The sequence below is a fragment of the Thamnophis sirtalis genome, unplaced genomic scaffold (assembly GCF_051295495.1).
Source record: "Thamnophis sirtalis isolate CommonGarterSnake01/CBP01778 unplaced genomic scaffold, rThaSir2_p1.2 scaffold_8, whole genome shotgun sequence".
Classification (NCBI taxonomy): Eukaryota; Metazoa; Chordata; class Lepidosauria; order Squamata; family Natricidae; genus Thamnophis; species Thamnophis sirtalis.
The window spans coordinates 11,405,781-11,431,057 of NW_028261388.1; the positions used below are offsets into that span (position 1 = coordinate 11,405,781).

General features: G+C 45.4%; 1 protein-coding gene across 7 annotated transcripts in view; it reads left to right on the forward strand.

Annotated features, from left to right (window-relative positions):
• Positions 1-25,277, forward strand: part of FAT3 (FAT atypical cadherin 3) — a 553,941-nt gene that overhangs the window by 502,506 nt on the left and 26,158 nt on the right. For all 7 annotated transcript variants that reach the window (XM_087721078.1, XM_087721079.1, XM_087721081.1 and 4 more), the window contains 3 exons: positions 8,931-9,065; positions 11,113-11,270; positions 17,809-18,277. In XM_087721078.1, the coding sequence (XP_087577204.1) occupies positions 8,931-9,065; positions 11,113-11,270; positions 17,809-18,277 (762 nt within the window). The remainder of the gene's footprint in view (positions 1-8,930; positions 9,066-11,112; positions 11,271-17,808; positions 18,278-25,277) is intronic.

Here is a 25,277-nt window from a genome sequence, read left to right on the forward strand (position 1 = left end):
GATTATAAATCTGTCAATTCCACACTGTCCTGTCAGAGCTGAAGAAGCTTCTTGGGTGAGAAGCAAAGAAAAAACAAGAAAGTCCAGTTGTCTCCTGAAAAAAAGCACTTTTGGGACAACCATGATCTGGATGATGGAGAACCTCTACAGACTTTCAAGTAGGTGACCTCATCAGTGTTAGAAGGCAATGGAGACCCTTCCTTTCTAGCACTGATGATGTTACCTAGTTGAGTAATGAAATATCTGCAAGAAAACAACCAAGTTCTGAGAGCACCAAGGACCCCATACAACAATATAATACAATACACTACAATACACTACACTACAATATAATACAATACAATACAATACAATACAATACAATACAATACAATACAACAGCAGAGTTGGAAGGGACCTTGGAGGTCTTCTACTCCAACCCCCTGCCTAGGCAGGAAACCCTATACCCTTTCAGACAAATAGCTATCCAACATCTTCTTAAAGACTCCCAGTGTTGGGGCATTCACAACTTCTGGAGGCAAGTTGTTCCACAGATTAATTGTTCTATCTGTCAGGAAATTTCTCTTCAGTTATAAGTTGCTTCTCTCCTTGGTTAGTTTCCACCCATTGCTTCTTGTTTTGCCCTCAGGTGCTTTGGAGAATAGCTTGACTCCCTCTTCTTTGTGGCAACCCCAACCTCAAGCTACAAATATTCTTTCTGTTGATACAAATATTAAGAGTTTGCTTTGGGGTGGGGGAGAGAGAGAGAATAATTATCTTGATTTATCTCATGGAAGAAATCCATCCAGGATCCTTAGTACCAGAGGTGGGATTCACTTACCTGCCCTATCAGTTTGCAAATGTGAGCGCGTTCACACACGCGTTTCACTCACATGCACCTCATCTGCACAGGCACACCGCCTTCTGCGCATGCACATTGCTTGCGCATATGTTGGGGCAGGTGGGTGAAGCCTCCCGTAGCAGCCGCTACCAGTTCACCCAAACTGGAGAGAACCAGCTGAATACCACGTCTGTTTAGTTCATAGACATTTTCAGAAGTCCCTCCCGTTCTACTTCAGTGTTACATTTATTGGGCCTTTTGTGCTTACCATATTTTTGGAGTATAAGATGCACCGGAATATAAGACACACCAAAATTTTGAAGAGGCAAATTAAAAAAAAAGTTTTTGCAGTGTGCAGACCTCCCAAAAATGGTCCATTTTTTGTCAAAAAAAGGGAATGAATACCCTTTAGGAGGCTTGTAGAGTGCTCCTGGGGGCTGGGGGGGCAAAAACGAGCAAAAAACAACCCATTTTCACTCATTTTTGCCCTCCCCAGACTCCAGGAGCACTCTGAAAGCCTCCTAAAGGTTATGCACAGCCATTTTTGCAAAGTGGGCAGGGTTTTGGGAGGCCAAAAATGCTGTATTCAGTGTATAAGACACACCCAGATTTTCACCCTCTTTTTTGAGGGGAAAAGGTGCATCTTATACTCCGAAAAATACGATATATATCTTGGAAATATTGCAAGGAGCAGTCCCAGTGCACATTGATTTTCTACTGCTATTTATTATGCTTCTTGCATGTAGCTTTCCCCCCCCCGTTCTTGCCATGCTAAATCATTCCTATCGGAAGCCACGACACGTTCTGGAAAGCAATTAATGTCATCTTTTTCTTGTTCTGCATGTGATCTTACCTGTTGTGGCAAAGCAGAATCAGCCCCGGATGAATGGCATAGATAGGGGTTTTATAGTTCAATAATCAGAGCTGATAATTGTGTCACCACAGGGGAGGAAACGTCGGCTTAAAAAAAAATGTGACTGCAGCTGTTAAATGCTAAACCGATCTTGGGTATCTTTAGACCAAAAGAAATTAAGGATGAGCAGCATAAACCTTTATTTTTGATGCACCAAAATACTGGTTTTAAAATCCACCACTGTTTTTATGCATTTGTTTATTTGAATTTATTTGTTTGGATTTATCAGCGGCTCGACTCTGTTGGAGTCCAAGTAACTTGACTACAGTTTATGACATTAACAGTTATGACATTAACACACGTGTATCAGGGGTGGGTTTCAACCGGTTCGCAGCGGTCCCTGTGAACTGGTTGGTCGGCAAACCCGGAAGTAAGTAACTTCCGGGAACGGTGAAGGGCCCGCCCGCCCGCCCGCGCTCCTTACCGGTCTTTGAAGGCTTCTGCACTTCCACGCAGGCGCATGACACATACAGCGCCTGCGCGATTCTCCGCGAGCAGCTGGAGCATCGTGCAGGCGCTAAGACGCATGCGTGAACTGCGCGCGTGCACGAGGACACCGCCGGCCCCGTTCCAACCGAACCGGTTGGAACGGGATTAGCAACCCACCCCTGACGTGTATCCTTGCACATACATGTTTTTCATATACACAGTTTGCCTGCATGGGTTCAATATGCACATGAGCAGCATGCAAGCATTTTTCCATAGTACGCTGCAATTTTGTCTGTAAAGATATGTATGTTCAGGTGAATATACCATGTAGGAAATAAATAACTAAATTTAATACAGAAACAGGTAATCTTATTCATCTTATTCAATGCAATTTCTCTTACATGGCGATTGTGAGATTGTGTATTTTCCTCAGCTCTTCTCTTTTAACCTAGATTAGATGCCTCTATTTTCTTACTTTCTCCAAGTAACTTTTTTTTTCATTTCGAAAATAGAACACGAAACACTGCAATAATACTGTATTTTAAAATAAATAAATAATGTGAAGCATATAAATAGACATTTCATGTATATGTGTGAAATTAAATGGGGAGGGGATGCAGTGTGGATATATTAGTTGGCCAACAGGACTAACACAACAGGAATGTATTACTTTATTGTCATTACAACATGACGTAAGAGCACAGTCCATATAATAAACCCAATTAAGTGAAGTCTCAAAGAATAGTACCGTGTTGCTGTGCGCTAGTTGCCCTTAACAGAACAGAATAACAGAGTTGGAATGGACGTTGGAGGAGTGGTGGATTCCTACCGGTTCAGATCAGTGGTATGGCAGTCTGGGTCGCTGGAACCGGCAGCAACCCAGGCCTGCCACACCCCTGAACTGGTTTCCTGGTCTCTTCTGGCATCACCGGCATGTGCGTAGAACAGTTTTCAATCAACTGCGCATACGCAGCAATGCATGGCGGCCGCGCAAGCAAAGTGAGCCGCACCCGGGCAAAACGCCCTCTCAGTGAACCGGTAGTGAACTGGTTAGGAACACACCACTGCCTTGGAGTTCTTTCTAGTCCATCCCCCTGCTCAAGCAGGAAATACTATATCGGTGGTTCTCAACCTATGGCCCGTGGACGCTGAGGGAGGCCACAATGTCATCACAGGGGCCCCACGGAGGATTGAAGAAATGTGATCATTTAAACCTTGAATTAAGTCTTGGGGGGTCCGTGGCCCCAAAAGACATTTAAACAGGGTCCGTGGTGGAGTAAAAGTTTGAAAACCACTCCTGTACACCAGAGGTGGTATTCAGCAGGTTCTGGCCAGTTCTAGAAAACCGATAGCGGACATTTTGAGTAGTTTGGAGAACCGGTAAATACCACCTCTGATTGCCCCGCCCCCATCTATTCTCTGCCTCCCGAGTCCCAGCTGATTGGGAGGGAATGGGGATTTTGTAGTAACCTTCCCCTCGAGTGGGGAGGGAATGGAGGTTTTACAGCATCCTTCCCCTGCCACGCCTACTAAGCCATACCACGCCCACCAAGCCATGCCCACAGAACTCGCCTTCTGCCAATTACCTCCCACAGACCCGTTAGATCGCACAGGGTCGGCCTCCTCCGGGTTCCGTCTACCAGCCAATGCCATCTGGCTACTACCCGGGGGAGGGCCTTCTCTGTTGCAGCTCCGGCCCTCTGGAATGAACTCCCCACGGAGATTCGGACCCTCACCCCTCTCCAGGCCTTCCGGAAAGCCGTCAAAACCTGGCTGTGCTGGCAGGCCTGGGGTTGATGAGTTCCCCTCCCCTCTCGACTTGTATGGTTGTATGACTCTTGTGTATTTTAATTATATGTATTGTGTTTGTATCCCCTTTCCCCTTTTGAGTTGTTCGCCACCCTGAGTCCCTCCCGGAGAAGGGCGGCGTACAAATAAATTAAATCTGAAATCTGGTAGTAAAAAAATTTGAATCCCACAACTCTATACCATTTCAGACCTACAATCCCTTCTTTAAAACCTCCAGTATTATAACACCCACAACTTCTGGAGGCATGTATTTCCACTGATTAATTCTTTTGTCGGGAAATTTCCTATCCTGTTTGTTCTGGATCAATTTTACCACGTTTTGACATTTGATTTGTTGGCTTTTTTTTAACTGCCTTTTTGCTTCTGGTTCCAGAGAACAGCACATTCGTATAACATGGGTTATATTATTTAACTTACAAGTTAGGCATGACCCATTTCATTTCAGGAAGATTTACTCCCAAGTAAAGAATCCTTGGATTGGATTCCTACTCCTTTACTCAGGCCCCAGAGAAATGCCATTACTATTTTTTTTCCTCCTCAAACTGGTCTAGCAAGAGTAATCCTACCTCCATTCCAACAATGAACTTTGCTTGGTGAAATAAAGACCAGCAGAAAAACCACTGAACTTCAAAGTAGGTACTCAAGCTTTGGCTATAAATCCCCAAAGATGGATAACATCCTTCTAAGTGCTTTAGTGGTTTTCTAGTCGGTGCCATTGTGAAATCATCCTGAAAATGCAGGTTAGCAGGGGAGCCGTGCAGTAGCACAAAATTTGTAGCTTGGGGCCCACAACGACAGACATAAAATACTCTTTCCCGAGCTTTTAATATTTTAAAAGTTTCTTGTGATCGCTATAAAATTCAACCTACAGGAGCCTGAGTTAAAAAAAAAGAAGAAGTAGAAATGCTTCCATTGATTCTCTGTCTGGACTACTCTTTATACCTTGAGAAGAGTACCGAATGGCGCCTTTGTGCAAAGAATGAGTTGGTTAGCAAAAGCAACATCACCGTTTGGGCAAAATGAGGCAAAATCTACGGATAAAGTCCCAGTTGCCTAACAGAACATTTGAGGATATAGAAGTAGGACAGAAGAGAACGCCGTGGTGGCTGAGTGGTGAAGATGCTCATCTCCCACTGGGAAGGTTGAGAGTTCAATCCTAGCGGCAGATGTTTCCCTCCTAGGGCACAAAGAAAAACATTATTTGCTGTGAACTCCACATAGGCATCAGGCAGGGCATCTAGCCAGTAAATTCTCGCCTCCATTCAATCGCCCCGACTCTACTCCAAATTAAGGGATGACAGTGTCGTAAAAAGGGAGTTTTAGAAGTAGGACAAAAGTGAAGAGGGGACACATAATTATACTATCTTATCTCCGAGCTTTTCTAATTGCTCAAAAAAGAAAAGTGATTCCATGTCTTCTTTTCTTCTGCAGGCCTTATCTGTATTCTTACTAATTATTTCAGAGATTCTAACTCTAAATTTTGCATCCGAACCTCAGCTTAGTGCCATCACTTAGAACAGCTTGGAAGACTAAAATCACAAGGCATGGAGAAACTTTTCTTATTTTGAAAAACCAAATTGTGTGCATTTCTCTCAAAACGCACAACAGGCTGTATCTTAACAGAACACACACACACCTCGAGGGGTGTTGGGGTGTCTTACTCCCACAATATTTGTTTCCAGAGAATAAGTTATCTGTGTACCAAGTTTGTTTGAAATTGCTTGAGGTGTTCCAGAGTTATGCTGGAACAAACCAGAGAGAGAGAAAGAGAGGGAGGGAGAGAGGGAGAGAGAGAGAGAGAGAGAGAGAGAGGTTTTACATAGATAGATCTATTTGCGGCTAGCAAGGAGTTTTTTAATTCACATAGAATCTGGTTGCTATGAGTTCCAAGGGATTAGTGTAAGAAAAAAACAGAAGAAAGTCCAGTTGTTTCCTGAAAAACCACAAGGGATTCTACCATCATAGAGATGTTTGCCTGAACAATTGTTTTACTCCGTGGCCATTGTACCTCAGATCTATGGACGTTCTGCGTCAACACAGCCCATGAATTCCTCCATTCAACGCAGGGGTGGGTTCCTCCCAGGATTACTGCCGGTTCGGTGCACGCACAAATGTGCACATTTGCACAAAAATAGGTCTGCACATCAGTGGTGGGATTCAAATAATTTAACAACCGGTTCTCTACTCTAATGATTTCTTCCAACAACCAGTTCACCAAACTGCTCAGAAAGTTAACAACCGGTTCTCCGAAAGTGGTGCGAACCGGCTGAATCCCACCATTGCTGCGCATGAACAAAACAAAGGAGAGAAATTTAAATTTGTGCGATTACAATTGTTCTGTGCATGCGCAGAACCGAAAATCAAGATGGCAGCCCCGTAGGAGAACCGGTTCAGGGGTGTGGCAGGCCTGGGTCACTGCCGGTTCCAGCGACCCAGGCTGCCAAATCATTACCAGTTCGACTGAACTACTAGGAACCTACCTCTGATTCAAGGCCCGCAGAAGTCTTGACAGCATTTTTTTTTAATCACACGCCATCTCCCTTTCTGCCTTCTGTCTGAAATGATGAAAAAGATTGGTATTATCAGACATTTGGGAGGTGCCAGTACAGGGTGATAGTTGTCTTGGCATATTGTGTCATACAGAGCTGTCATATTCAATTATTAGCTTCTTCCTCTTGGCCTCATAGGAACTCACTCGTGTCTCAAGTAGGAAACAACGGAAACATGGCAATGATTGATTACAAGGCTGCATCTCGACTTCCCTGCTTGGTGTCAAGATTTTACTAAAGGTTAAAAGGTTGTGAAAACATGTGGTGCTCGGTTCCAAAAATCTCAGCAGGGTTTGTCTTCCCACAAGCCAACATATATTTGTGGCTTTTTTTTTTTTTTGTCTACCTAACTTGTCTCTCTGTCAGCCGCAGAGAGACTCGTTGAGAATTATTGCCTGACGTGACATAAAATTTAATTGTCTTCTGAAAACAAATATCCTGTGCATACAGATCTGTAGGCAGGGCTGATGTGATATCATGATACATGAAACGTGTCAGCATAATCAGCTGGATCATCAGAAATTTCTAAAGAGACTGTTTTAACTACCGTATATACTCGAGTATAGGCCAACCCGAATATAAGCCGAGGCACCTAATTTTACCACAAAAAACTGGAAAAGTTATTGACTCGAGTATAAGCCTAGGGTGGGAAATGCAGCAGCTACCGGTAAATTTCAAAAATAAAAATAGATACCAATAATGTTTTTGAATATTTATTTCAAAGAAAAACAGTAAACTAGCGGTGTATTCAATGAAATACTTCACTCACCTCATGATGCTGATGTCCCGCTGTGATGATGATGTCCCGTGCAGCCGCGGGAGCGATGTCCTGCCTCCTATGACACACGGCACAGTGATTCCTATCATTGGATCACTGTACCAGAGGAGGTGGGACATCGCTATGTGGCGGCTTGCCATAACAAGGAGGAGGTGGGACATCCTTGCAGAGCGGCAGGAGGGGGAGGAAGGGGAATCGTAAGACAGCCCTGCATTACATTAGAACGTGAGGAGGGAGGATGGTGCGGTGCGCGCTGCGCGGCAAACTGACACAGAGGGAGGGGAAACTCACAGGGGCGCTGGGCCATTCACGAGCGTCACCCAGCGGCATGGCCCTGCCCCTTTTTCTCCTCCATTTCGGGCAAATTTTTCACTGACTCGAGTATAAGCCGAGGCTGCTTTTTTCAGCCCAAAAAGTGGGCTGAAAAACTCGGCTTATACTTGAGTATATACGGTATTCATTCTTGGGTTTGGGAGCAAACACGTTGGTAACCCTGCTGCTTAATTCTCTGAGCTGATTTCAGAAACACATGGTGAAAATAAGGATTGACTTCGTAATGTTTATCCACTGCGGTTGACAATATTTGCAAGGGAGGGAAGCAACCTTGATAATGAGGCTAAAATCTGTTTATTGACCGGTTATTAGATTTCTACACCCATTAAGTGGTAGCACCAACTGATCTGATCTCAAAAAGCTAAACCGACTTGATTTTGTTTAGTGCTTGGTTGGAAGATACTAGAAAAGATCAGGCTTATTGGCTAAATTGGAAAATTTAAATTGGAAACTAAGGGTCTTATTTTCTTTTGACCCCCGAAATAAGCGCTTGGCCTTATTTTCGGGGAGGTCTTATTATTTTTGAGGTGTAGGAGGCGGCGAGCGTGGTCACCTCATGGCTGCTGCTGTGTTGCAATATTTTCTGAGAGGACTTATTTTCGGGGGAGGGCTTATTTTAGCGCATGCGCTCAAAAGCCGATTGGGCTTATTATTTTCAGGGAAACAGGGTAGCATCGTCGACTTCTCCAATAAATTCACCCGATCTTTTTTTTCATTAACTTATTTATCTTCCATTCAATCTCACAGGCCTTAGCTGTATTTTCAGTCCCTTGCTCTTTTGTTTGAATATGTATTGGTTCTTTTATTTAGATTCAGATTCTGTTACTTGAACCGCATTTTAATGGGTATTATTTTTTGTTGTTGTATGTTTTCCTGCTATGGGATCTCCAGAACAGCTTGGATTTCAGGTTCAATTTATATTGATATGTGGAGTCAGCTAAGATGAATGTTAGTGGGAAGGGAAGCAATCATTTTATAGCTTCTCCACTCTTCCAGCCAAAGCCTTTAGAGCAGTGTTTCTCAACCTTGGCAACTTGAAGATGTCTGGACTTCAACTCCCAGAATTCCCCAGCCAGCGAATGCTGGCTGGGGAATTCTGGGTGTTGAAGTCCAGACATCTTCAAGTTGCCAAGGTTGAGAAACACTGCTTTAGAGACTGTTCATGTCCTCAGAGGAATGAAGTTATAATTTTGTCTGGTCTGAGGATCATATAAGTGAAAAGTTAATGGACGTTAAGAACATCTTATTTTGAATGTGGATAAAGAGAGTCTGTTTCTTGCCTTCTTGTGTGTACAACAGGAGGAGTGTGTCCAGGATCTAACGATCCTTGCACCGAGAAGCCTTGCCCAGGAGATATGCAGTGTGTAGGCTACGAAATCAACCAGAGACTCTTCATCTGTCAGTGTCCACCTGGAAAACTTGGAGAATGCTCAGGTACATGATTTGTTCTGCGTCTGCTGTATCTTCTTGGTCAGGTCTTTTTAAGTTCCTGTCAATCTTTTCTTCTAAACCAGGGGTGTCAAACACAAGGCCCATGGACCAGTTCCAACCTGCGATGTGGTTGGATCCCGCCCGCCAGGCCATCCTGGAAAATATAAGGGGCCAACCCGCGTCGCTTCAGCCGGTTCTACCCAATGGAAAGAGGAAACATGCTAGCAGTTTGGGGAGGGGCATCTCAGTGGCCCCACCCACCCAGTAGACAACAATCAGTGGGTGGCGTCCCGCTGGCCATGCATACCCAATTGGCCACATACACCCAATCGGCCATGCCCACCCAGCCCCCCGAGGTCAACCACAGCCCTGATGCACAGGGGTGGTATTTACTTACCTTCCCTACCGGTTTGCAAATGTGAGCATGTGCATGCCTTCCACGCATGCGCTTTTTGCTAAAAAGGGGCCTAAATGGGATGCCATAGAGCCGGGATAGGTGGATGGGGCCAGTTGCGATTTCTGCTACCAGTTCGGGCGAACCGATCCGAACCGGTAGAATACCACCTGTGCTGGTGCAGCCCTCAATGAAATTGAGTTTGACACCTCTGTTCTAAGCCCTCTTGAGTTCAACATGTCAGAAAGACTGTGGTGGAATGTAGTCTGGATTCCCAGGAGGTAGGGGCTGCATTCCAGAGAACAAAGAGACAGTGAAGTTTAGATAGTTTGGTTGGGAGAAAGAAAGTTAAGGCAGCTCCTCAACAACTCTTGAGAGAATATCTTAATGATGCAAGTAGTTTTTTGTTTTTGTTTTTCATTTGGGAAGATTTCTGACCAGGAAACTGCTCAGAAGTAACTCAAGGTGTCTTTCTTGGGGCCTTACATCAGTTTTGCCAAACTAAAGCAACTACTTGCTTAATTAAAGATATACTCTTGAAAATTGCTAGAGAGGAGCAGATTTAATTCTATTTTTTCCCCACCATACTATTTAAACTTCATTGTCTCTTTGCCCTCTGGAATGCAGCACTCTCCCTATTGGGAATCCAGGCTACATCTCACCATAGTGACCCATTATTTTTTCTAAAATGGGGTGTCCAAACTTGGCAACTTTAAGATTTGTGCACATCAGCTCAGTCAGCCATGCTGGCTGGAAAATCCTGCGAGTTGACATTCACAAGTCTTAAGGTTGCTAAGTTTGCAGAGCCCAATATTATATGACCATCTATTCTGTTCAGTATTCCTAGACCAGGGGTAAGCAAACTGAGGCTCTGGAGCCGCATGTGGCTCTTTCCTCCCTCTGCTGCGGCTCCGTCACCGGTCGTCGCCACAATTTTGAGAGGAGCTTCCAGTGGGGGGCGGGGGAGAGAAGCACAGTGTGCCAGGAGAAGACTCTATGGCAAGGGGAGGGTTTTCCAGTTGTCTCCACAATTGATAGGGCTTTCAGTTATGACAGGTAGAGGAAAATGTATGCTGCACTAGGAGGAGACTCTATTGTAGAGAAACTGAACTTCCAGTCAGCTCCAGAGTTGAACAGGAGGCTTCTGGTTAGGACCTCCTGTTCAATTCTGGAGCTGACTGGAAGGGCCGCCCACGACCCTCCTGGGCTCCATTTTCACTGGCAGAAGGTTGCAGGAGGCCATCGCAGCCGGAAACGGAGCTCGAGAGCCCGTTTTCATTGGCAGAGCGTTCGGGCTGCCACAATCCCCCACCACATGAATGATGTCAATCTGGCCACGCCCTTTCTGGCCATGCCCACCCCAGCCTCCCCGAGTTGAAACACAACCCTGATGCGGCTCTCAATGAAATCAAGTTTGATACCCCTGGCATGGGTTGTGGGTACTCCAGGGGCAGGTTTTTAAACTGCCGAAGTTGTGGTATGTTTTTTGTAAGATTCTTCCTTATCTGCCTTGTTAACCAAGCATCTTCCTTAATTAACTTTCTTTCTCCCCCATCTCTCCCCCTTTGGTGTAAAGGATTGGATAATCTCCAGTGTTTGGTTTTAGAAGGCGCAAAATAAAACTTTCTAATCTTTTTTTCTAAATGGTTATTTCAGGACACACCTCCCTGAGCTTTGCTGGGAATAGTTACATCAAATACCGGGTTTCTGAAAATAGCAAGAACGAAGAATTCAAATTGGGTCTCCGTCTGAGGACTCTGCAAAGCAACGGAATTATCATGTACACCAGAGCAAATCCCTGTATAATTCTGAAGGTAATTAAAATCGGTTTTATCTTGTCCCCCCAGGTTGGGTTTTTTTTTTTTCCCCTTTCTTTTTTTTCTGGATTATATGTTTCTCTCTCTTCAGGCTCAATTGGAAATGTTCTTGTTTCAGCAAGAAAAAAAATCCAGCCTTTCCAGTTTTGAGAGTGATAAAAGATAGAAATCACAGTTTTAGCTACTGTGATGGAAATGTAATGGAAATGAGGACCAGGGTGTAGGGGCATGATGGCGAACCTGTGGCACATTTGCCAGAGGTGACCCGCTCTGTTGGTATGCGCGCCAACGACAGGTGATCTTCTGGTTTGCGGCTCGCACATGCGTGCAAGCCAGCTGGTCTTCGCGGGCTCTGGAAAATGGCCTGGCCTGAAAATGTCCCAAAACACAGGCTGTTTTCCGGTTTGGTTTTAGATTGTTTTCCAGCCCATTTTCAGGCGAAAACGGTGTGAAAACGGCCGGAAAATGGTGCGGAAAATGGCCTGAAAAACAGCCAAAAAAAGGTATGCACGCACCAGCCAGATGGTCTTTGGTTTTCCAGCACACGCACAATGACCTGCGTTCCGATTTGGTTGCTCGGTGCCAAAAAGGTTCACCATCCCTGGTGTAGGGTCTCCTGCTTGGGCGGGGGGTTGGACTAGATGACCTACAGGGTCCCTTCCAACTCTGTTAATCTATCTAAAAGGGGGAGTAGGGTGTTCTGTGTGAGGTAAACTGAAGTAGCTTTGTAACAGCTATTGCAGTAGGTGTTTTAAAACTACGGGGGAGAACGGGCCTTTTATGCAGAAAATCTGAGTTTAAGGCCTTGCTCTCTACAATTTCATCAAGACTGGGTATGTACATATACATTAGGCTAGACAAGAATTTGGTGGTAAACTAGAACTATTTTGACAAACAAAAAATTGTACTCCGATGTCTTACTGATTGAGGAATGATGAAATGTTTGTTTTAAAAGAAATAAAACTTTTGAACTTAAAAAAAAAAAAAAGACTGGGTATGTACAATGCGAATGGTGTAGGCCACGGGTGTCAAACTCAATCGCGTCTCGTGACATATCGTGGCTTTTTTTGCGTTTGTGGAGCCGCGGTGGGCGTGGCCTGCATGTGACGCATCCTGCCCCTGGGCCGCCACTTTGACAGGCCTGGTGTAGACCAATTGAGGTAGACTAATAGGACTCCCCAGTTTCCTATGCTGTGCTAAAGGGACAATATACAATTTGGTACACAGGCAGGTCCTCGACAATTACAACAATTCATTTAGTGACCATTCAAAATTACACAGCACTGAAAAAAAGTGATTTACGTCCGTTTTTCACACTGATCACCATTGTAGCATCCCCATGGTGCAATGACATGTTCAAAAGTCAGATGTTTAGCAACCGGTTCACATTTACGATGGTTGTAGTATCCCGGGGTTCATGTGATCACCTTGTCATGCAATGTCAATGGGGAAGCCCGATTCACTTAACAACCATGTTATTAACTTAACAACTACAGTGATTCACTTAAGAGCTATGGCAAGGAAGGAAGGTCGTAAAATGGGGCAAAACTCATTGACCAACTGTCTTGCTTATTAGCAAAGGAAATTTTGGGCTCAATCGTGGTCGTAAATTGAGGACTACGGAATTTGGTTTGCTCTGATGCTAAGCTCTGTTCTGGCAGGAGCTGATTCAAACATTCTTCAAGCCACATGGTACAGTCCTACCCTGGGGGAAGTGCTAATTTACTAACACATAAGGGGTCAAGTTCCTCCAGCTTATGGTTTAGTTCAATTTACGCCTATTTGCTGAAGCCACAGGCGAAAACAGTAGCCACGTTCAACCGTAAGCAAAGCTAAAACGGTAACAGCACCTATTGCAAAATACGGAGCAGGCTCTTAATTCTCATCCCACTTTGGCTCCAGACATTCTTCTTCCTTTCTCTCATTTCTAGAGAAAAGCCTTTGGAGCAATAAACCCAAAGAGTAATTTTTAGTAACCCCTTATTACGTGGGTCATTGCCTTTCCTGGTATCTGCTCATTTATTCTAACTTTTACGATCAAGTTATTGCAATACAGTGAATTTCTCACTTGTAGAGCAGAGCATGGCCTGATAATAATAATAAAAAGGACAGAATATGAATTTCTTCAAATGTACTTACTTTTGATCTCTCCGTAAGTAGTAGCACCACCACCACCACCATTGCTACTACTACTACCTCCTCCTCGTCTTTCTTTTCCTTCTTCTTCTTGTTCTGCTGCTGCTTCTTCCTCCTTTATTTCCTCCTTCTCCTTCTTCTTCTTCCTCCTCCTTCTTTACTTCCTCCTCCTCCTTGTTCTTCTTCCTCCTCCTCCTCCTCTATTTCCATCATCTTTTTCTTCTTCCTCCTCTTTTATTTCTCCTTCTTCTCCTTTTTCTTCTAATTCCTCTTCCTTTATTTTCTCCTTCTTCTCCTTTTTCTTCTTCCTCCTCCTCCTCCTTTACTTCCTTCTCCTTCCTACTCCTACTCCTCCCCCTTTACGTCCTCCTCTTCCTTCTTCTCATTATTAGTATTATTAGTATTATTATGTGGTTAATCTTTGGTGAGATTTACAGCCTTTGGGGCTGGTTGGTAGCTCAACAGCTCGAGTCCTAACCAAGGACCTAGGAACTGTTAAGGTAACTTCGGAGGATATAAGCTGTTCCAAGTAGGGTGGTTTTTTTGTAGAATCAGAATGTTCAAGTCTGATAAATTTAGAATTTCCAAACAGCATTGTTGTTGTTGTTGTTGTTGTTGTTATTATTCCTCCTCCTTCACTTCCTCCTCCTCTTCCTCCTCCTGTAATAAGTGTGGAACAAGTAGTCCTCGAATTATGATCGCAATTGAGCTCAACATTTCTGTTACTAAGAAAAACAGTTGTTGAGTGAATTTTGTCCAACAGTTTACGACCTTTCTTGCCACAGTTGTTAAGCGAATCACCTCAACTGTTAAGTTAGGAACCAGGTTATGAAGTGAACCTGGCTTCCCCATTGACTTTGCTTGTCAGAAGGCCGCAAAAGCAGATCGCAAAACCCCCACCCCCTCCCGGACATGGCAACCGTCATAAATGTAAAACCAGTAGCCAGGTATCTGAATTTTGATCATGCAGCCATGGGGACGCTGCAACGGGTCGTAAGTGTGAAAAACAGTTATCGGTCACTTTTTTCAGTGTGGTCGTAACTTTGAATGAACTGTTACAAGTCAAGGACTATCTGTAATAAATATATTGGTCAGTATATACCCGTGATGGGAAACCTAAGGCATGTGTCTCAGGTTGCACACCGAGCCATATTTGCTAGTACACCAGCCGTCAGCCTGGTGCCATGCACGTGCCAGCCAGCTGATTTTTTTTTGCCGGGGAGGCAATTTTTGCCCTCCCAGGTTCCTGAAGCCTGGGTAGGGCAAAAACAGCCTCCCCCAGCCCTCCAGAAGCCGGAAATGAAAAATGGCCCCAATGGGTCAACCAGAAGTTTGAAAATAATCAGTTTCCGGCTTCCGGAAGGCCTTCATGGGAGACCGTTTTCGCACTCTTCAAGCTTTAGGGAATTCTCCAGAGCCTGGGAGGGGGTGTCATGCATGCATGCATGCACAGGGGGGTCATGCACACATGCGCAGGTGGACAGGGAGGATTGAATTGGTATGAGAGAGAGCGATAGCATGGGCGCAAATTTTGGCATGCCGTAAGAAAAAGGTTCGCCATCTCTGGTATATACAGTATAATACAATACAATAATACAATAGCAGAGTTGGAAGGGACCTTGGAGGTCTTCTAGTCCAACCCCCTGCCTAGGCAGGAAACCCTATACTGTTTCAGATAAATGGCTATCCAACATCTTCAAGACTTCCAGTGTTGGAGCATTCACAACTTCTGGAGGCAACTTCTGTTCCACTGATTAATTGTTCCTAACTGTCAGGAAATTCCTCCTTAGTGCTAAGTTGCTTCTCTCCTTGATTAGTTTCCACCCATTGCTTCTTGTCCTGCCCTCAAGTGCCTTGGAAAATAGTTTGACTCCCTCTTCTTTGTGGCAGCCCCTGAGATATTGGAAGACTGCTATCATGTCTCCCCTAGTCCTTCTTTTCATTAAACTAGACATACCCAGTTCCTGCAACCGTTCTTCATATGTTTTAGTCTCCATATAAGTATGTCTGGTCAGATAATAAATACATTTACATACACTTAGTAGAATACAATTCAGATGACTGTGTAGTAGTCATCTGTTATACCAATCAAGCCTGCCTGAAACATTCATTGCTGAAACAGCGAAAAGCCTTGGACGCCATCCCAGTGTGGTGGGAGGCGTAGGAAGTAATATTTTAATAAATCTACCCTTTTGCTCAAACAATCCTGAAATGTAATCCTTCTAACTCAATGTTCTCCTGGATGGGGTGGGTTAGGTAGTCTTTTTTGCATTCAGGAGCTGTGACTGCAAGCCTAGGGGGAAATCCCCGAAGGACCATTTGATGGTTTTATTACTAATGCTGATACGCAGATATGGTTGACATCCAAGCCACCTTTGCTAGGCTAATATTCCAAAAAAATATATGATTTATTAGGGCCGTTCATCTCATTCCGCCTATTTGGTGAAGCGATGAAAGGGCACCAATTTGTGGATTAAAAGTTCCTTCCTTCCTGCCTGCCTTCCTGGCCGATTTAATGACTGCCTGTGTAGGTGTGCGTAGGTGCATGTACGTCTATATGAATTATTGATTCGCGGGGATTTTAATTTATGCCTTGGATTTACTGCAACTTGTCCGTATGGAGACCTTAGGCTAAAATCCAGGGATATGGAATTTGGTTCAAGGAGAAGCAACACAAGAAGCAAAAAGTGTTCATTTGGGGCAACAAAGTGGGAAGACAAAATTTGTAGTATGAGCCCCACTCCAGTGGTGGGATTCAAATAATTTAACAACCGGTTCTCTGCCCTAATGATTAGTTGGGTAGGCATGGCTCGGTGGTCATGTAACCGCGTGGGCATGGCCAACTCAACGTCACTCATGTCAATGGGCGCTTGGCGTTAGCTGTTTCAATGTAATAAGGGTTAACCGGAGAGGCAGTTTCAATAAAGATTAGGCTAGAAACAACACCAGAATGTTTACTTCCTGCCTTCCTTACAGGATTAGTCCTGTAAAGTGGAAAAAAACAAAATGGGAATTCTTCCAACAACCAATTCTCTGAACTCTCAGAAAGTTAACAACCGGTTCTCCCGAATAGGTGCGAACCGGCTGAATCCTACCACTGACAGTGAGGCATTCCTCCAAAAAGTTCTTTAATTGTTTGTGCATACTATTCCAAACTTATTTATACTTAATTGTTTGTGTCAGAATATCACTTTACATATATTTTGTATCTTATATACCTGCTATTGTTTAGCTACTATATCTTCACCTATCTTTACCATATTTTGTCTTATCACTATATCCTAACACTTCTACTACGTCACTATTTTGTTTTTCCCTACTTCTTGTTTCTGTCCTCGAAACATTTATACCATTTGTTCCATGTTAAATAATATTCCGATTTCTCCTTTCCTTGAATCACTTTCGTCAGCTTGTCAATCTCTGCACACACTTAAGATTTTTCTTCTCACCACATCTTCCTTTGCTACTTCATTGTTTTTCCACTTTTGGGGAACGTTATTTTAGTACGTTATTCTAGCTGCAGTTACGATGGGAAGGATTAGGTATTGTATTTCTCTACTGTACTTTTTTGTAGTGATACCCAATAGAAAAAAAAAATCCAGTTTCCAATCTATATAATTCCCTGTTATTTCTTCGAGCCACTTTTTCATTTTGGTCCAATATTTTTTCGCCATCTCGCACGTCCACCCTAGATGATAATATGTCTCAAAAAGTTCTTTATTTCTCTTGGGAAGGGTTAAACAAATGGCTCTCCACCAACTAGTACAGCTCCACCCCAGGGTTGGCATTCAAAAATGTTAGCAACTGATTCTCTGCTCTGGTTGCTAGATAGGCGTGACCATGGTGGGCGTGGCCTACTCAACCTCCTGCACCATGGCGGGGGTGGGGGTGTTGCTTGCCTTGAGCCTCTGGGAGGGCGAAAACGGCTTCCCCCGTGCTCCGGAGGCCGGGATGGGCATGCCCAGCTCAACATCACTCGTGTTAGAGGCGCCTGTGGTGGCCTGAGCACTCTGCCAGCAAAAACAGGCTCCCGAGCTCCATTTTTGGCTGTGACAGCCTCCTGCAACTCTCTGCTGCATGCACCCACCCACCCAGCTCTGTTTTTGCTGGAAGAAGCACCATGGGCTGGTCCTTCGCTGCTTCCAGGGCGGCCCTATGGGCCAGATCTAAACACCCCGCAGGCCAGATCCTGCCCCATGGGCCTTGAGTTTGACACCCCTGATGCGAAACATCTTGCAATAGTCTGACTGTTGGACAGTGTACTTGCTATCAAACGTAGAAATTCGCCCAAGGCAAAATAGACAGATTATACGCTGGTTCAGAAAACCATGCTGGGGCAAGTGGTATCTCCACTGTTTAACAAGCTCTGTTTTCCTGACATTTCGCTTTCCGTTTGCAGGTCGTGGACGGAAAACTGTGGTTCCAGTTGGACTGTGGTGCTGGCCCGGGCATCCTGGGAATTTCAGGCAGGACTGTGAACGATGGGAGCTGGCATTCCGTCTTCCTGGAGTTGAACCGGAACTTCACCAGCCTCTCGCTCGACGATAGCTACGTGGAGAGGCGCAAAGCTCCCCTTTACTTCCAGACCCTGAGCACTGATAGCTCTGTTTATTTCGGAGCCCAGGTTCAGGTGGACAATGTCCGAAGCTTAACAGACAAGAGGTCCACCCAGGTTTTGAGCGGCTTCCAAGGCTGTTTGGATTCCATCATCCTCAACAACAACGAGCTGCCACTCCAGAACAAACGCAGCAGCTTTGCGGAGGTGGTGGGACTAACCGAACTCAAGCTTGGCTGTGTGCTGTATCCTGACCCCTGCGAGCGTAACCCTTGTCAGAACGGAGGAACCTGTATCAGTGTGCCGTCTGGGGGTGAGCATTCTCACCTTGTTCTTGGGATTTTTTAGAGTAACGGGATGAGCTTAGTTAACTCCTGGTGGCGTAGCATTTAAAAGTGCAGCGTTGCAGGTGAACTCTGCCCACAGCCTAGAATTCGAGCCTGACTGGCTCTCGAGGTTGAGAGAGAGAGAGCCATGGTGACACAGTTTTTAGAATGCATTATTGCAGGCGAACGCACTGCTCCCTGCCATGAGTTCGATCCTGATCGGCTCAAGGTTAACTCAGCTCTTCCATCCTTCCAAGTTGGGGTGGTAAAAGATAAAGGTTCCCCTCGCACATATGTGCTAGTCGTTCCTGACTCTATGGGGCGGTGCTCATCTCTGTTTCAAAACCGAAGAGCCAGCGCTGTCCCCGTGGTCATGTGGCTAAATGCCGAAGGCGCACGGAACATTGTTATCTTCCCACCAAAAGTGGTTCCTATATTTCTACTTGCATTTTTACATGCTTTCGAACTACTAGGTTGGCAGAAGCTGGGACAAGTAATGGGAGCTCACTCAGTTACGCGGCGCTAGGGATTCAAACCCCCGACCTTTCTTATCTAAAAGCTCAGCGTCTTAGCCACTGAGCCACCAAGTCTTAAGTGCTATTGCTATGGACTCAGCCTTCCATCCATCCTTCCAAGATTGATAAAATGGGGAGTCAGATTTGGAGGGGGGGGATATGCAAATAATGCTTACATTTTGACTGCCCAGAGAGTGCTGTAAAGCACTATTGGACGGCATATAAGTCTAACTGATATTGGTCCAATGCCATCAGCTTTTCATGCCAACCCTCCATTTGCCAATTGATTTTCAGCTGCAGAGAGAAATTGGAAACATCCTATGTTTCTTTCCGCGCAGCATTAATTCACAGAGCCGCCAATGGTATAATACATTCCATTTGTCTTCAGTCAGACATATTGACTTATCGTGTGTTGGGCCGCATCCCCCAACTTCACAATAATTCTTTGCACTCTTAATTGGTCTGAGTGTCCCTAAATCACTCTTTCTGTAGATGATTGATTGGGGCTCTGCGCCGCAATCAATCATTCCAATGATCTCCTAACCCAGTCCAAGATGCTGGGCATTGGACCCATCCAACTTTGGCAATGGTGATGATCACAGTGATAATGATTTGTTGTTTGACATGACAACACATGTATTGATCACAGAGCCTCACCTTCTTCCTATTGCTATGTCTCCTATTCCTCTGTGAGCACTGAGTATAATAGGTAAAGGTTCCCCTCGGACATATGTGCTAGTTGTTCCCAACTCTAGGGGGCAGTGCTCATCCCCATTTCAAAGCTGAAGAGCCAGTGCTGTCCAAAGACGTCTCCATGGTCATGTGGCCGGCATGACTAAACATCGAAGGCGCACAGGACGCTGTTACCTTCCCATCAAAGGTGGTTCCTATTTTTCTACTTGCATTTTTACATGCTTTCAAACTGCTAGGTTGGCAGAAGCAGGGACAAATAATGAGAGCTCACTCCGTTACGTGGCGCTAGGGTTTCGAACTGCTGACCTTTCTGATCGACAAGCTCAGCGTGTTAGCTACTGAGCCACCGCGTCTCAATTGAGTATAATAATTTCCCTTTATTCTGAACCTGTGCTGTTGTTCGGACCGCACCATGAATAATGTGCCATGAAGAGAGATTAAATATTTAGCCTGAAGAAGTGAACTTTGATGGAGACTATGGCACTGTGGGAAGATAAAAATTTTACTTCCTGGAAATACGGAAGAATGGTTTTTCCTAAGGGAAAGGGACTGAAATGTTTTTAAGTCCAGAGCGAGCAGATAGCATTCGGAAGGGATTCAGGTAGATTCTTTGTACTAAATGGAATATAAGACTATAAGAGCTGTGGTGGCGCAGTGGTTAGAATGCCGTACTTGAAGGCTACCTCACTGTTGACTCCAGGAGTTCGATTCCGAGCAGCTCAAGGTTTACTCAGCCTTCCACTCTTCCGAGGTGGGTAAAACGAGGACCCAGATAGTTGCGGGCAACAAGCTGACTCTGTAGCTTAGAGAGGGCTGTAAAGCACTATGAAGTGGTATATACCGTATTTTTCGGAGTATAAGACGTACCTTTTTCCCTCAAAAGAGGGTGAAAATCTAGGTGCGTCTTATACACTGAACACAGAATTTTTGGCCTACTGAGACTCCACCCCCTTTATAAAAATGGACGTGCAGAGGGTTTGGGAAGCTTATAAACTGTTCCTGAGGGCTGAAGGCAAAAATGAGTGAAAAATGGGCCCAGGAGCACGCTACAAGGCTCCCAAAACCTCTGCATGCCCTTTTTTTCTTTGCAAAAAACAGGCCGTTTTTTACTCGTTTTTGGCAGTTTTCATCCCTAGCGCTGTGTAACAGAGTGAGTTCACATTACTTGTCCCAGCTTCTGACAACCTAGCAGTTCAAAGCATGTAAAAATGCAAGTAGAAAAATAGGAACCACCTTGCGTGGGAAGGCAATAGCATTCCGTGCTATGGTTTCTGTAAACAGGATAATAAAGATGAGGCTAGAAACAACACCAGAATGTTTCCTTCCTGCCTTCCTTACAGGATTAGCCCTGTAAAGTAAACCCAAAATGAGATTTCTCCCAACAACCGGTTCTCTGAACTGTTTAGAAAGTTAACAAACGGTTCTCCCAAATAGGTGCGAGCTGGCTGAATCCCACGTCCCCATCAGATATGCCAACATGGAATATACTGTAGAAGCACAGTCCGATGCTTGAGTGTTACGGAAAGTGTGTGCCTTTGTTTATACTTGAAGCTCATACCAGTAATTTTGCATCTAATCCTACTGAAACAACTTTCTCCTTGGGGAAATAAGGAAATGGTATTCTAATGCATAAATTGCTTTTGTGGTTAATCCCACCTGCTAGATGCAAATTCTCAGGGGAATATGATTTGTGTGTGTGTGTGTGTGTGTTACTGACGAGCTCACCACATCGATAATCTAATATGTCTGCCCTTGATGAATATATTGCATATTCTATCATTTTTTTTCCTACTCAATACCGGTGATCCTCGACTTAACGACCGTAATTGAGCCCAAATTTTCTGTCGCTGAGTGAGATGGTTGTTAAGTGAATCTTGCCCCGTTTTACAACGCTTTCTTGCCACCGTTGTTAAGTGAATCACTGCAGTTGTTAAGTTAGCAACACAATTGTTAAGTGAATCTGGCTTCCCCGATTGACTTTGCTTGTCAGCCGAAGATCATCCCATGACCCCAGGACACAGCACTCGTCATAAACATGAGTCGGTTGCCAAATGCCTGAATTTCGATCAGGTGACCCTGGGGATGCTACAACGTCCGTAAGTGTTAAAAAACCGTCATGAGTCACTTTTTTGCAGTGCCGTTGAAACTTTGAACTCTCAGTAAATGAACTGTTGTAAGCGAAGAACTACTTGTAGAAACAAACACAGGCCATCTTGTACTAGTCCCGGGATGGCGAACCTATGGCACGTGTGCCACAGGTGGCATGCGGAGCCATTTGTCAGAGCACGCAAAGCTTTGCCCTGTCAGCTGACCAGCTGAATTCAGCCTTTTTTAAAGCCATTTTTCACCACCACCACCCCGCTGAGGCCCTCCAAAGACTTCAGGAGCTTCCCTGAAGCCTCCGGAGCGCATAAAAACGGCCCTACGTGTAAACTGAAAGTTCGGGAATGGACTTCTGGTTTGCTTGTAGGGTCGGTTTAAGCCCTCCGGAGCCTTCAGGGAAGCCTCCTGAAGCCTCCGGAGAACGAAAAACGGTCCTACGGGCAAACCAGAAGGGTCACTTTTCGTCCTCCGGAGGCTTCAGGGAAGCTCCTGAAGCCTCCGTGGGGGCGGGGGAGGTTGTTTTCGCCCTCCCCAGGCTCCTATAAAGCCTCTGGAGCCTGGGGAGGGCAAAAAAAAGCATGCAAAAAATGGGGGGAGCGCCTGTTATGCGTACATGCACACTGGGGGGGTCACGCATTGCATTATGGGTGTGGCACGCCCATGCACAACCCTCCTGCGCTCCCCCCGCTTATGGCACACGAGTCAAAAAAGGTTCGCCATCGCAGTACTAGTCCTTTACAGCTTTGAAGTCTTCATATTAATACTGGCCATCTCCTAGAACCATGATGGCAAAACTATGGCACACATGCCGCAGGTGGTACACAGAGCCCTCTGTGTGGGCACGTGAGCTGTCACCCCAGCTCTGTTCCACCGAGCATGTGTGCGTGCCTCCCGCTGATTTTCATGTCTCTGATGCACATGTACCGTGGGGGGGGGGCATATATGGGAGAGGTGCGTGCATGCGCAGTGAAGCTGAGCTGGAGCTACAGTTCGCATGCCCATAGAGAAGGCTCTGTGTGCCACCTGTGGGTATAGGATTTCCTGCTTGAGCAGGGTTTAAGGATTCTAAGAGCCGCATGTGGCTCTTTCTTCCCTCTGCTGCGGCTCCCTGTCGCCAGTCAGCTCCACAATTGATAGGGCTTTCGGTTAGGACATGCAGAGCAAAAAGGAGGCCGTGCTAGGAGGAGACTCTATGGTGAGGGAGCCAGACTTCCAGTCAGCTCCAGAATTGAACGGGGGGCTTCCAGTTAGGACCTTTGTGGCTCTTTGACTGTTTAAGATTGCTGAGCCCCTGGACTAGAAGAACTCCAAGTTCCCTTCCAGTTCTATTCTGATTGGTTGATTGGTTGGTTGAAAGTTTTTGCTCCCAAGAGGCTGCAGGGAGGCCTACTAGGCCCAGAATGGAACACGGGAAGGGGAGGTTGTGCGTATGCACAGGACGGAGCGTGGGGGGTGTCACATGTGCATGCATGAGCAGTTAGGGAGAGCATGGGAACCGTGCACACATGCACACCGGGGAGGGCTGTGCAGGAGGGTGTCGTGCACGCATTGCATTATGGCTTTCAACAACAAAAAGGTCAGAGACACCATCACTGTCCTAACACAACTTGCCTTTAGAAGTTGTGGGAGCTTCATCCTTGGAAGCTTTCAAGAAGAGCCTGGACTGCCATCTGTCAGAAATGGTGCAGGGTCTCCTCCTTGGGCGAGGGGTTAGACTAGATGACCTACAAGGTCCCTTCCAGCCCTGTTATTCTGTTAGATAGCGCCAATCTTACGGGAAACGGACTCCAAGATAATGCATGGTGAAAAAAAACAGTGGCAGTGTCCAGAGGCCTGAACACGAAAGCATTAGCACCTTTAATAGGAAACATCAGAACATGCAGCTAATGCAACGTTGTCCGTGTAAAAAGTTCTCCATTTGCAAATATGAAATCTGGGAGGCTGAGTGCATTTGATCTTGCAAGGAAAGCCGCCAGGGTCATCATTCCAAAGATGGAGAAGCTTTTAAAGGGGGGGGGGGAAGCAAAATGCATTTATTTATGTTTCTGAGCCATAAAGCTAAAATCCATGCTTAACTTTCCCTCGGCATATTATAAATTATCTCTCTCCCCCCCTCCTCCCATAAATAAGCAAAGTAAACGGGGAACTGGCTCATCTTGGCGCTCGAGTCTTGCTGGACTCAGAAAATAGCCTGATGTTCGAATTTAAATCTTTCTATACCAAATCATTTTAATATAATTCCCTTTTCTGCTTTGTCCCTCTGCGGATTGAATGCTTCGCATTCACATCGGCTGCGAGACAGGAATATATCTTCAAATTAAGGATTTCTTTTATTAGGAAGTAGCGAAGACAAGCAGTTCACATCTGAAGCAATGGTGGGTTCCTCTCTCCGTCACTACCGGTACGGTGCTCATGGGGCAGCACATTCTTTCGTGCACATGCGCTGCACATGTATGCGCACTCCACTGCCCCTAAAACACCCTTGTCGGAGCTCGTGCAGGCGCCATACGCTGTGTGCGCGTGTGCAATTGGCCAGTTGCTTTAAAAACCAGTATAGAATGCGGGCAGGCGGGTGGACCAAACGAGCCATCGTATCGGTACGCTATCAGCTGCTCCCGGCTACTACCGGTACGCCCGTACCGGGCCGTACTGGCCGAAACCCACCACTGATCTGAAGGGTCCATTTTATTAGGAGAGATAAGACAAGCAGCTTGCATTCGGATATATTTTGCTGCTGTGTTTTATGATCTAAAGCTAGTTAGGCTGCCTTGCGTTACTGCTGCTGTCGGAGAGCAAGTGCCCTGAGGGGGGTAGCTCAGCTTCCTTACTCCTCTCTGTTTTGCACCATGTTTCTCTCCGTTGTCTCTTGTTAGGAAATTTATTTCCTTGGGCTTTTCTTTCACGCTCTCAGCAGTGTATGTAAATAAAGGATTGTAATGGTGCCATAATTCTAAAGCAGCAGCCTTTAACGATATATCAGCCGGTCTATAAGACAATCAGCTGCCGCAGCAGTAGGAAGCTTCCTTTCCGTTCCTTCCTCCCTCCCAAGCAAAATAATTTATTAGCCCCAGCAATCCCTTGTATTAAAAAAAGTGTATGTATAATTACCATATTTTTCAGTGTATAAGGCGCACCAAGATTTTGAAGAGGCAAAAAAATGTTTAAAAAAATTTGCACTCTGCAAACCTCTCCCAAACGGCCCATTTTTCACTAAAACGGGCCTGTTTTTTTTTTTTAACAAGGCATGAATAGCCTTTAGGATGCTTGTAGAGTGCTCCTGGGGGGAGCCAAAAACGAGCAAAAAATGGCCCATTTTTGATGAAAATGGGCCCGTTTTTTGTCCAAAAAGGCATGGATAGCCTTTAGGAGGCTTATAGAGTGCTCATGGGGGCTGTAGGGGCAAAATTGAGGAAAACACGACCCATTTTTTGCTCATTTCTGCCCTTCCCAGCCCCCAGGAGCACCCTGAAAGCCTCCTAAAGGCTATGCACAGCCATTTTGGTGAAGGGGGCGGGGTTTTCAGCCTCTTTTTTGAGGGGAAAAGGTGTGTCTTATACTCTGAAAAATATAGTAAACTGAGTTCAGCAGAAGCCCCCCTCCCATTACAGGGTATCATTGAGGGCCGCATCAGGGTTGTGTTTGACCCCAACGGGGGGGGGGGGCGTGGCCAGCCTGA